General features: G+C 35.1%; 1 protein-coding gene across 4 annotated transcripts in view; it reads left to right on the plus strand.

Moving 5' to 3' along the window:
* Positions 1–13918, plus strand: part of celf4 (CUGBP, Elav-like family member 4) — a 91426-nt gene that overhangs the window by 67258 nt on the left and 10250 nt on the right. For all 4 annotated transcript variants that reach the window (XM_016451410.1, XM_016451426.1, XM_016451417.1 and 1 more), the window contains exons 3-6: positions 8239–8287; positions 12897–13025; positions 13443–13522; positions 13611–13751. In XM_016451410.1, coding sequence (XP_016306896.1) covers positions 8239–8287; positions 12897–13025; positions 13443–13522; positions 13611–13751 — 399 coding nt within the window. The remainder of the gene's footprint in view (positions 1–8238; positions 8288–12896; positions 13026–13442; positions 13523–13610; positions 13752–13918) is intronic.

Raw genomic sequence — 13918 nt, forward strand, 5'->3', positions numbered from 1 at the left:
AGAACTAAATAGATTAGAGAAAAAAAACATGAATGTCAATATTTCACAAGCAGATGGCAGATTCATGTCTTTATGGGTTCGATTAGCTGATGTCTTTCACTGCGTGACATTACATTTAAGTCCCTAGTAGTCGTTTTCACAATAAAGTGCACAAATCACATTGCTGGCAAAAAAGTCTTTTCTGCTTAATTAGCCAGGTGCTTCCGAATGCACCTGTTATGGCAGAGTTTCTGTGCAGATTGAAGTCACACCGGGTCGCGTCCTGAAAGAGCACTCCCCCCACCCCCCCGGTAAAGTTGTCTCATTTTCATTTGACACAATTTATAGACGTGCCTCCAAAGCCATGCGATATTTTACACTCCTGGATCATTAAATGAAACCCTTCGGAAGCTCTCAAGGTGCAAAGCACTTTTGCGGGAGGTGTAAAACGCGCAGGGTTTTGACGGTCGTCCCGGGCGCCGGGAGAGGAGGAGGACGGTGGCAGGGGTTTAAAGAGGCAGCCATCCGTGTCGTTTGGGAAGGTTACAAGGAGCCACGGGACTCCGGCGCTTTAAAGACTTACCTCAGGACATGCTGCAGTGTGAGAGAGAGAGAGAGAGAAAGGGAAGGAAAATGAGTGTGAGTTATAGGCACTGTGGTGGTTTAATAATTCAGTGAAATCCAAATTTGAGCAGATGCCCCTGGTGCTCTGGGTAAAATAAAGCTATGCTGAATGGGAAGGAGGAACCTTAAAAAGCAGAAGCAGGAAGTAACATCTGAAGAGTGCCAAGTGGAAATTGTGCTCAAGTGGAGGTCGCTGGGTTGCCGTGCGTGTTCCCACCAGATTACTTTCCTCATTGAAGATGTGTGACACATACTAATCATTTAAATTGTGTGTGTTAGGGGGTGTTAAAGCTTCACTTATGTGCTATGTAAAGACAGGTTGGCTATATGATTAATATATAATGTTTAATAGAAAAAAATGAAATATATTTATTTCTAAACAGTTATTTGTGGCATTCTGTATAATGTTTTAATTATTTAACCATTGATATATATTATTTCTGTTTGTTATTATTGTATAATTATATAGATCCAATTTAATCTAATCTATATATTTCTATACAATCATTTTATGTAATTTATAAAACGGATAGTTCCGGTCCTTGATTCTGATTGGCTGAGCCGCGTTCGAAGCTGTTGTAAATTCACTGTAAACCACGGCTTCTTGGAGCTTATTGCTATAATAATGTACTTCGTTTAATAAATTCAAATGAATGTATGTGTGTGCGTGTATCATAATTTAATTTTAAATGTCAAAATTTCTCAAAATATCTCTATCACGCATATATTTATATAATATATAAAAATAAGTCATTTTATATAATGTGTATTTATTTAATATAGGCCTAATGTAATAATATAAATATATGTTCATGTATATGTAATTATTACAGAATGTCATAACTTGATTTTTAATATCATAAAATTTAAAATGTCTCAATCTGTTTCAAAATGTCTTTATCATATTCAAATGTCATTTAAATGTCTCAAAATCTTAAAATTGTCAGTACATTTATTCACTTAGAAGTGAATCTATATATATCTATCTATAGAACTATCCAAAGCAACTTCCACCCAAAATGAAGAGTTTGTCATTATTTACTCACTGTATTCACTCACTTTTAGAGCATTGCTGGTAGCCATTGACTTCCATAGTATTTTTTCCATGCTATGGAAGTCAGTGGCTACCAGAAACTGTTTGGTGACCCACATTTTTCCAAAAAAATAATTTTGTGTTCAGCAGAAAAAAGAAACTCATGCAAGTTTGAAACAACTTGAGGGTGAGTAAATGATGACAGAATTTTCATTTTTGGCTGAACTATCCCTTTAAGGTTATTTTAAGGTTTATATGATTTTCAGCGTGGTCTCAGATTTTTGAACCCTACTGTATTAAAAGCCTTGTCATTGTTAGAGAGCTCTGCTACTCTGCAGTGTACTCTCTGCTAGTTTGTCAGTCAGGAAAACACAAGACTGTAGATTTATAATTTATCTTTGTGTTTTTATTTAGTATTTGTTTGCTGGCTCTCGTGTCTTGAATGGCTCTCAATGCAATCTGAGCTCAGCACAACAAAGGCAGGGGTAGCTCATCCTTCAAGAATTACCTCCTCCTCCACAAACCCTGAAAGAGCACGCTTATCCCTTTGTGGGGAAATGAAAGGAATATCATTGTTCCTACTGTGAGAGTGAACTTTGAATTTTTTTCTGCCTTAGTTTGTAGGAAAGTTTGCTCCCTGCTCTTGCTACGTGACTGCAATTCAAAGCCTGACTTTTTTAAAGCTCACTGTAACAGTATTTTACAGACAGCCCAGCCGTTTGTATTTGGATATAAAGGCTGTGATATTCATCATACTTATTTTTCTCCAGGAGAGCAGAGGAAAAAGTGTTAGATTATTCATTGCGTGCTTTCCATTTATCAAAACAGAGCAAGAAAGGGTCACATAGGCTATTTCACATAACTAAAGTTGGTTTTGCTATTTTGACATCACTTACCAGTTACTTTGTAGGATCAGTTGCAAGCTTCATAAACACTAGTCTTAAAGGAATAGCTCAGCTAAAAAATGGAATTCTGTCGTCATTTATTCATCCTCATGTTGTTCCTAACCTGACTTTCTTTCTTCTGTGGAACACAAAAGAAGATATTTTGAAAATTACCTCAGTAGTGTATACATACGTGGCTAGCGCTAAGCTAAATGTGCTAACCACAACATTACAGGTTCAAATGCAAAGACGTAGGCTTTCTGTATCATACAAAGAGCGTCTGTATTACTGTACGTGCATTTGCGTATCAGAAGCAGTGATATTATGCAGAATTGGACATGCAGGTGGTGTGTAACAGCTCATCGTGGTTTTCTGGAGTGCTTTAGAATGGGCTAACAGGAGGAAAAAAGAACCCCGTGGTGGAAGACACTCCCTCAGCGCAGACGTGACACCCACGTGTACGTTTCTGTGGCCGTTTAGTCCGGCTTGTGTGTATGTTTGTGTGTGTGCCAGCATGCCAGAGAGTTACATCACCATAAGGCCGTGCCATGCTGTGGCTCAGTGGCGGAGATACGGACGGCGGGGCCTGTACAGATGGAGACAGAAGGTTTCTGGTGAGGTGAGGGTGTGCCTGTGAGGTACAGAGACAGAAAAGTATGTTTTTGTGGTAATATATTTATAAAGAAGGGTAATTTTGCAGAATTATGCGTGATTTTGTATGGATTTGAGTGGATTTGCGCACTCGTTTTTGTCCGTGTTCACGCATATGCGTGCAGGAGGCCATTTCTGCTTCTACTACTTTTCTGTTCCTTTGTGTAAAAGATTTTGCCCTCAGAATATGTGATGTGGAGCTCGGGAGGCAAAAAATTGGCCTGCTCAATGCTGTCATCTAGAGGTGGCAGATGAAAGTCCTCTAGGGGCCTCTGAAATCACAGTTTGGAAGTAATGTGGAAACCTGTGGCGCAACACAATGACAAATGTCTCCAAATGCTACATTGTTTCATTCAGCTCAGTTTTATGACATGCGATCACATTAGGTTTTAAAGTGCGTACTAAGTGTGCACTAGATCTCATTCCACATGTACCTGTCAAATGCACCCTGGGATTTTGAGCGCGTTTCATGCATGTCCTCCTGTCGGGATGCATAAAAGCTATGTGTGAGAGAAACACTCTCTAAATATTAATATCTAAATAGTTTTAGAGAACTATTTTTTTTGTTTTGATTATCATGGCAGTGTATGTTTGTCAGGGTTTTTATTTTTACATTTTTTAAAGAATTTCAATGATTAAGTATTTTAAAATTACACACATTAATAATATTTAATAGAAAAAACCGAAGCAATATTGTAATATAGTAAGTTTGATTAATTTGATTTAACATATTTAAGCTTTTTTATGTATACAAGAGTTTCAGTGACTATATGGGTATATAAGTCATCTCATGTTAATAGTAATAATTTTAATAATTTAATACAAATATAAACTATTTTAATAGAATAGGTTTATGATTCATTTTGAATTAAAATATTTGAGTTTTATTTTTTTCATTTATAAAATAATTTTAATGATTAGGGGTATTTAAACTCATCACATTAATAATATTTTAATAATATTTAATAAAATAAATCTGAAAAATATTTAAGCTTTTTTTGTGTATAGAAGAATTTCGATGACTTTATGCATATTTAAAAATCATCACATGAATGATATTTTTAATAATGTTTAATAAAAAAATTTACAATATTTTAATAGAAACAGCTTGATTAATTTTAAATTAACATTTCTAAGCTTTTTAATTTATACAAATATTTTCACTGACTATAAAATTAATCACACAAAATAATAATTTTAAAAAGAACAAGTTTGATTAATTTCGAATGAATATATTTAAGCTTATTTTTTACTAATTCTTTCATTTTCAGAGAATTTTGATGACCGCAGTGGCATGTAAAATTTAACAGAAAATTATATTTTTAATAGAATAAATTCATAACTAATTTGTAATTTAAACTCACAAGACACTTACTCACATTTGTGTGAGTGTGCACTAGATATCATTCCACATGTACCTGTCAGATTCACCCTGGGAATGTGAGTGCATTTCATGCATGTCCCTCTGTCAGGATGATAAAGGCCGCGAGTGTGTGAGAAATGCTCTTGTACGAGTGTGTCTCTCTCATGGGTGAGATTCTGGTTGGGGGAACACTATTAGCACACATAGCAGAGTCCATTTGTGCCATTGGGAGGGAAACATTAAAATGTATGTGAGTAGAGGCCTGCTGGGATACAGAGGCTGTGTGTGTGTGTGTGTGTGTGTGTGTGTTTGTGACCTTGCTTGGCTCCCCGATCTATTGCTCTGCTCCCCGATCTATGTCCAGATCTACCTCTCTTTCTCCATCGCTCTCTCTCTCTTTTCACTATTCCCTCCGCCCTCACTATCAGCAGCCATGGTAAAATAAATAATGCATCAAAACACATTAAAAACTTTAGCTGCCAATAAAAGAGGAGGATGCGAGGGATGGGGAAAAATAAGGAGTGAGTGATCAGGTCTGAAAAAGAAGTGAACTTTATGAAGTGAGAAACCCCAGAGCTGTTGGTCTGGACCGGAGCCAGGACGCCACAGGTGTGCTGACCAGGTGCACTGTGGGTATTTTTCTGTCGTAAATGAGTCACTGTGAGTCCAGTAAAATATGCAGTTGGAAGATGACTTTAATAAACATAATTAGTGGTTTATTGGCATTGCAGGGTATTTAATTAGTTTATCGTTATTATGCATAAACAAGGACGAGCACAGAAATGCACACGCAAACTTTTATACTCTCGTTCAGAGGTTTGTTATAATGAAGTCATTTAAAGAAAATACTTTATTCAGCAAGGCCACATTAAATTGATTAGAAGTGACAGTAAAGACATTTATGATGTTACAAAATATTTCTATTTCTAATAAATGCTGTTCTTCTGAACTTTCTATTCATCAAAGAATCCTGAAAAAAGGCATAACTTTTTTCCACAAAAATATAGCAGCATAACTCTTTTCAACATGAATGATAAGAAATGTTTCTTAAGCAGCAATTAGAATGATATCTGAAGGATCATGTGACCATGAAGACTGGACTAATGATACTAATAAAATTCAACTTTGCATCACAGAAATAAATTACATTCTAAAATATATTCAAATAGAAAACTGTTCTTTTAAATGGTAATCATATTTACTGTTTTTGTTGTATTTTTGATCAAACAAATTCAGACTCGGTGAGCATAAAATGCTTCTTCTAAAACATTAATAAAATCTTACTGACCCCAAACTTTTGTACAATAGTGCAAGTTTTCAATAAAACATTCTTTTATGAAGCATTAAACATTAAAACATATGTAGCAGTTTATTATTGCCATTGTATTACTGTAATCAGTTGTTTAATATTTTAAGTTATTTTTCTGCTTATTGTTACCGAATGTTGGCATTTAATCATGTAGAGTAACATATTTATTAACTTAGCAGATGCTACATTTTGTCCAAATTGAATAAAAAATGAGTGGAAAATACAATAAAGGATTTACTGTATTGTAAGATTTTATTGAAAACTGCTGTAAAGAACATTAACTGCATTTTTATGTCACTTTCTGTTGAATAATGAAAAACTTATTGCGTAGTATTTTCATGACTCTCATCAAAGATGAAAAACTGCATTCCTTATTTGAAAATTAAATTAGGATTTCTTAACTGAAAAGTAATTCAATGTTGCAAAGACATTATGTACTTAAACTACAAATAAAATAATTGTATGTGGTCACATGGCTAGGCAGAAATGTTCCTTTTTTATTAAACCAAACATATATATCTGGAGCCAAGGAACATTTGACTTGATTGGATTTGATAAATTTGACTTGTACTGTAGGCTACCATACGCTGCTATTATGCTTCCCCTGTTTTGGGCTTTTAGCAGAAGAAGAGACTTTCTCCTCAAGGACTTTTTCTGTTTGTACAATGCAGACAGTGAGAGGGAGTGTAGAAGCTGCTCATAAAAACATACCTGCTACGTCACAACTCATTTCCAGGAGTAAACTGCTGTGGATGAGCGATAGAGAAGTGGAGTTTGTGTCTTATTTTCGGGGGCAGTGCCCTGAGCGATTGTCTGTAAGGCCACTGCGCACGGGTTCGTTCCCCTCCTCTCGTCTCCTTCCTGCTGGCAGCGTGACAATTGGCATTATTAAAAATTGATTGCCGCAGACCGTTCCGTGGCTTACATGTATTATTGAGCCGGAGTCAGTCGGGAATGTGCCACGAGTGAAGGAAGTAGAACGAAACACTTTATGATGGTGAGCGTCTTTTAGTGAGACCTCACACACAAGTGCCATTCATACACATAAACAGAGATGTATGCAAATGTGTAGCATGCTTTGACTTGCATTTCTTTTAATAATGCTTTGTGTGTCTGATGTTTACTCTGGTGTGTTGTACAACTGTAAATTAGTCATTCTAAGAAACATTTGCCTTTTCCTTTTTTTCTTCTGCATTATCCGATAAGACAAAAATATTTTTAAGTGTTAATAATCTCAAGTTAATAATATGGTGATATATTCTGTGTTGGGGTGGAACATTTCACACCACAATTGCTGCAGCTCACCTGTTATGGTGATGGTATAAGGTTATGGCTTTCTATTTATTTAGGTATTCAAATGATTTTTCTATAAATAGAAAGGGGAAAAAAGCAAATTTCATGTGCCAGGGTGGATATGTTATGCTTGAGAAATTGTGTCAAGCATGACAGAACAACAATTTATGAATATTAAATGAGATGAGAAGTCTCCAAGTTTGAACTTGGCTCCTCAAAACTCACATGATGTCACTTCCTCTTCATTATGTCATTTAAATTTTTTTTTTTTTTTCGAGGCAAATGATGGTGTGACGGGGAAAATCTAAATTCATAGAGAGAAGTATTCTTGCTGAAATCAATTTAAATATTAATCTAATTTCAAGATATGAATCATTAATTATTAGAAAACTATTTTTAATATAAATTTGATTATTTTGGTTTTCCAGGCAATGTATATTTCTTGTTTTCTTTTTTTTTTTCTTCTTTTTTTACATTTTGACTATGGGTATGTAAAATTATAAAATGAAACATATTTAAGCTTTTTTTATTTTTACAAGAATATGATGACTTGGCATGCAACAATCAACACATAAAATAATATTTTTAATAGAATAAGTTTATCATTGCATTTGAATAATTTAATTGATAAAAGATTTTGATGAATGGGCATGTAAAAAAATCATTATGATTATTTTTGAATAAACATATTTAAGCTTATTCTTTTTATTATACTTTTTTTTAAAGAATTAAGAAAATAATATTTTTAATAGAATAAGTTTAATTCATTTTGAATTACGTACAGTAAACAATCTTTATTTTTAAATTTTTTATTTAAATTTCAATAACTGTATGACATGAAATAATACTTTGCAAAGAATAATTTTATAATTTTGAATTAACATATTCAAGATATTTGTGGGCATTTCATCAAACATTATGGGCACAAATAGTACTGGAATGGCTCATATACCACCGTATTGATACACACTGTAAATGTGAACACTTCACTTTTTATAGTTTTTGTGCTCAGCTACAAATCTAATGTCTTGTCTTTCCCCCACCTTCTTTCTGTCTGTCCTGACTTTTCCCCTCCCTCGGTTCTTCTCTCTCTGTTACACAGATGAACAGGCCAATCCAGGTGAAGCCAGCTGACAGTGAGAGCAGGGGAGGTAGATTTCCACTTCTCTTTTGTTCTTCTTCCTTTCCTATTTCTCCCCCCACCTTCCTGTCGCTCTAAATCAGTGTCACCATTGCCGGTAGATGTCCCCTTCTTAAGTGTCATAGATAATGACGCACTTCGATGAGACCCGACAGTCATGCAGGGCCCCAGAGGATCTTGGGCCGGCCCTCACACGCCTTACATAAGTGTGGGTCACTCTTTTTGTCTGATTATTACCCTCCACTGATGTGCTGGGAGAGCTACTTTTTTTTGTTCTAGTTGTAATGCGCGCGCGCGCACACACACACACACACTTTTGTGAGTTTTTGTATGGATGCTGTAGGAAAGAGTATAGTATAGTAAATTTAAGGATTCTTAAAAGTGTAAATGGGAAAACAAATATGTAATTTATTATATTTAGTGTTAGTATTTTATTTATGGCTTCTCAAAATTCAAATGTCACTTTTCATTATGTCATTTAAAATGAATTATTTTGAGGCAAATGGTGGTGTGACAGGGAAACACAAATTTATGGACAGAAGAATTATCGTTGTTAAAATTAAATTTAAATTTAAAGAAAACTATTTTTAATATAAATGTTGTTATTTGCATATTTTGATTATCTATCAAAGCTTATTTCCGCCATTGGGATAAACTATTAAAAACATAATTGCAAGTTTTTATCTCAATTCTGACTTTTTTCTTTTTTTTTTGTCTCCACCACTACGTTAAAAAATACAAATTGTAATTGCGATTATCTCAGTTTAGATTTCGCAATTATGTTTTTTTGTTTCCACCACTACAATAAAAAAATAACAATTTTAATTGTAATAAAAAATGTATCTCCCTGTTCTTACTTTTTCTCTCACAAATGTTTATATCCCACAATTCTGATTTATGTCTCATAATTCTTAATTTTTCTCAGAATTGTATAAACAGATTTAAACTTTTTGCAAAGAAAAAAGTCTGAATTGTGAGATTAAAAAATCGCAATTACCATTTTTTTTATTTATTTTTTTCCTATGGCTGAAACAAGCTTCCATAATTATAATTTTATTTTATTTTATATTTTTTAAGAATTTCAGGGACTATGAAGATGTAAAAATCGTCATATGAAATAATATTTTGAATAGAACGCTTTATTAATAGAATAGATCTGTCTATTTATTTATTTGTTTATTCATTCATTTCTTCATATCTGCTTATTGGTTCTAGGTAGCATTAAAAATCACTGAAAAAATGAAGCCAGATGCTTTGAAGACCCAGAATATAGATGCTGGTTTTGGAGAACATATAAAGAAACATCAAAAGGTTCTCCAATGACTTCTTAAGAACATAAAAAGTACCCATTATGACATCATAAGAACTTAAAGACCTTAAAAAGTGGCCTTCTATGACATCATAACTTTAAAGGGTTCCCTTATTACATCATAAAAACTTAAAAAGTCCTTTATGTCTTTATAAGAACAAAAATATTATCTTGTGGCATCTTAGGAAGTTCTCTTATGAGATTTAAAAAAAACAACTTTTTTCTTCTGTGACATCATAAGAACATAAAAATTATGTCATATTAGCCTAATATACTTATTTGTAAGTGTGTCTGTGTCTGTGTGTGTGTGTGTTCATGGGAGTGAGATTGACTTTGCATGTGTGTGTCTGTGTGTCACTAACAGACAAAGTGGAAGCAGTTTGGTGAGATATAGCTCGTCTTTCCCACCTTTTTGGGTCAGATTTTCCAGATAACCAAGATTGATGGACCCACAGAGAGAGCGAGACATACACATAGAAGAGTCTCTCTCTCTCCTTCACAGTCTCTACCTTCATTTCATGCCATACGTTCCTTCCTCTAATTGAGAGCGTCTTCCTTTACTCACACTTGACAGATCAGTTGTCTTCGTCGTGATGGACAGCTGAATTTATCCCCGTTAGCCCTGTAAAAACGCAATATATGTCCCTGCAAAGCCCTCTGATTCCACTGGCAAAACCGATGTGCCGTCCCCGACCGATCCATTCACTAGTCATTTAAAGTGAAACGCCAGGATGGAGAGAGAGATCTAAAGGTCAAAGTGGGAAAGACAAGGAAAGGAAGTGAGAGACGCAAGGACAGAAAGAGACTTGAAGGAGAGTTAGAGAGAAGACAAGGAGGTGGGGGCTGGTCATAAGAGACAAACAAGGATGGATATCAGAGAGAATGAGAGGAAACAGTTGGAGACACGGGTTACATACAACTAAATGAAAGACTTGTTGTTCTAAACAAAATAACTTTTTCTGTCACACTTTTATCAGGAAATGTGCACAGTGGGATCTACATGTAGGACATGTTTATAGATCAGTGACCCTTGCTGTTCCTGGAACAACAATCCTGTCAACCAATCAGAGGCCTTAACCAAACCCTGAAAAAAATCCTCAAGCCCTTAATTCAGTGGACAACAGCTGGTTGATTGGAATGCTGTTCCTGGAACAATGTCATGTCATTTTCAAGGTTTAAAATGATTTACATATAAATTATTGGCAAGTTTTGTGAATCAGACTGCTGGATTTATTTATAGCCCAAAGGGAAGGACTCAATTTGTTTTATTTAAATGATTTTTTAAAAATAATTTACTTTAAATCAAATTCAGCTTGTAGTTCATATCTTCATATTCACTCCCTCTCATTTGACATTCCTAATTAAAAATCTATTTTTGTTTATTATTGTTGTATTTTAATTTATCCAAAACTGTGTAAAATTTTATTTTATAAAATAAAATGTATTATTTATTTATTTTATCTATGAAAGTATAGTTTTAATTTATTAAATTTGACATTTGTAAACAATTTTCACTCCATCTCATTTTGACATTTCTATTTGTAAAAAGTAATTTGTTTGTTTGTTTATTCATACTTTTGATTTACCTTAAATCAAATCAAATTCAGCTTGTAGTTCATGGGCCTCATTTATAAAATGTTGCACAGAAACCATCCTAAATTTAACCGTACGATCATCTCTCAAATATGCATACATGTGATTCATAGAATGAACGTACGCACAGTAAACGCACGTACGCGTGTCTCTTTCAGATGTGAAATCTATGAATCGAAAATTATCTTGAACTTGCGTGCAACTGAATGGTTTCAGCTCTTTGCCTTGTAAACGACTCCTAATTAATGGCATTAACATATAAAAGATCACCAGTCATCGTTTAAATCCTTTAATTTAGAGCAGTGAGCTGCAAGAACAGCTTACATTTTCAAAAACCTGCAGTACTCTGACAAGAAAAAGTATGCACGTCTGCTCAGGCCTGCGTCTAGCATCTGACGTGATGCTAAGGACTTTTCCACATCAAAAGCAGTTTTTACAAACATGAGCGTTGGTGTGGATTTAAGCGTACGCACACTCTAAGATCAAATCTGAGCATACGCACGCTTTATAAATGAGGCCCAATGTCTTTACATTGACTGCCTCAGACATGCTGTTTGAATTTTAGCTATCTTCGGTGGCATTACTGTTACCTGTGTCGTGTGTGCGTGTCTTATCCCGCATATGTGCAGCGCACTTGTAAACATTCCCCACAGAGAGAGGCCGGACTAGAGATTAGTCTTGTTGACTGGGCAAGGACACCCTGTCAGAGCATGTGAGTGAGCGGCAGGCCTGGACAAACACATGAACACACATACTCCTACACAATAGTGCTCATTAATATCTCTGCTGCATCATCCATCATACACACACACATTGTACATTACACATACACAAGTTTACCTGCGCAAACTGACCGGCATTATCAAACAGAATGTTCAGTTGCTTAAAGCGCGTTTTCCTATAACAAAGTCTTGTAATAATTATAATTACATTATTATATTTATAGTCTTTATTAAAAAACAATAGGTGTCTAGGGTATGTCACCATTTAGATGGTAAGATAAATGTGTGTGTGCATGTTTACACACTGTCATATCCAGTCCAATTCCCTCGGCGCCCTATAAATATGTGCCTTGTTTTTTAACTCTGTGCCTTGTCTTGAGTTTAAAACATGCCGCATTGACACTGCAATTACAGCCTAATAAAACCCTGAAACAATACCGCTTTTGTTCCCCCTAACGCTGATGTGTAATTCAATAATGTCTACATAATCTGATAAATAAAGGCACAAACAATAAACAAGGACTCCTGAGGTGGCAGAATCGACTAGGCGAAAGGTTCTCCACAGATATCTCGCTCATTAACTCATTTCATTATACAGTTGCACCGACAGGCTTTTTTAGTGCTTTTCTGGATTTAGACACAGATAATTGTATATTAGGTGGATAAAAAGCATGCATTGTGAGATTGATTGAGTGAATGTGTTTTTGAAAGTTTGCACTGTAGTAATGGTGACTTTTAATTGCATTTTGTTTGCATTTTACAGTACTCACCGACCGCATGCTTGTTTGAGTATTATTATGGGATTCAGTCGTCTTTAATAATAAAACACTTCATTTTTGAAAATAGTGAGGAAAATGCAAACAGCATATAAAATATAGTAAACAGAGAAAAAAGAGGCGGTGTGGATGTATTGAAATGAGCAGTAACACAAGACAGCAGACAGATGTTGTTGTTGTCCTGTGTAGTCTGTAACAACTTCTCGGTGTTTGTTTCAGAAGACAGAAAACTCTTCGTTGGCATGCTGAATAAGCAGCAATGTGAGGACGACGTGCGGCGCCTTTTTGAGTCCTTCGGGAGCATTGAGGAGTGCACCATCCTCAGAGGTCCTGACGGAAACAGCAAAGGTTATTGGCTTCAGTCTGATTTTCTAAAATGATTGAAGTTTATTCTTTAAGTCTGTATGTTAATATTCATTATATTATATTATATTTATGTTTCTAAAGGTGCACGGTTACATGAATTTTATTTATTTAGTCAAATGGGATAATATGCCCCTTCAGAAATGTGGAAATGTTTCTTATTATACTAAGGAAATTGTTTATTATACATAATATAATATATATTATAAAAAAATCATTTGTGGAGTTCAAAGAACATGGCTTCTTGTCCCAGGAGCCAGTTAGAGGGTCATCTCACCTGTTTTCTCTCAGCATTTTCTTTCTTTAATTTTGCTGAAACTCTAAAATATACGATATGGATGCCTAGAAATGTCTGTAAATGTCAAAGAGGGTGTTTTTGACAGTTTTTTTTTATTTCTTCAGGTTGTGCATTTGTGAAGTATTCCACTCATGCAGAAGCTCAGGCCGCTATTAGTGCTTTACACGGCAGCCAAACCATGCCTGTGAGTGCCAGCACATGTGATCATGCATTTTTGTATCATTAGCACAAAGGATCCTCATTTTGTGTGTGTGTGTGTGCGTGTGTTTCAGGGCGCTTCTTCCAGCCTGGTGGTGAAGTTTGCAGACACAGATAAGGAACGGACCATTCGACGCATGCAGCAGATGGCCGGTCAGATGGGCATCTTCAATCCGATGGCCCTGCAGTTTGGAGCGTATGGTGCCTATGCACAGGCAAGAGCTCTCTCTCTCATTACACACTATTCCCAACAAAACTGCAGCGTCTCAGTGGAAAAATCTGTCGACTCTAAAGTCTTGATTATACACAGTGCTCCATGCATTATGTGATTATGTTATCTTGGCATGGTATTATATGTATGTATTTGAAGTGGTGTGTGTGT

This window comes from Sinocyclocheilus anshuiensis, unplaced genomic scaffold (assembly GCF_001515605.1).
Source record: "Sinocyclocheilus anshuiensis isolate Anshui unplaced genomic scaffold, SAMN03320099.WGS_v1.1 scaffold457, whole genome shotgun sequence".
Lineage (NCBI taxonomy): Eukaryota > Metazoa > Chordata > Actinopteri > Cypriniformes > Cyprinidae > Sinocyclocheilus > Sinocyclocheilus anshuiensis.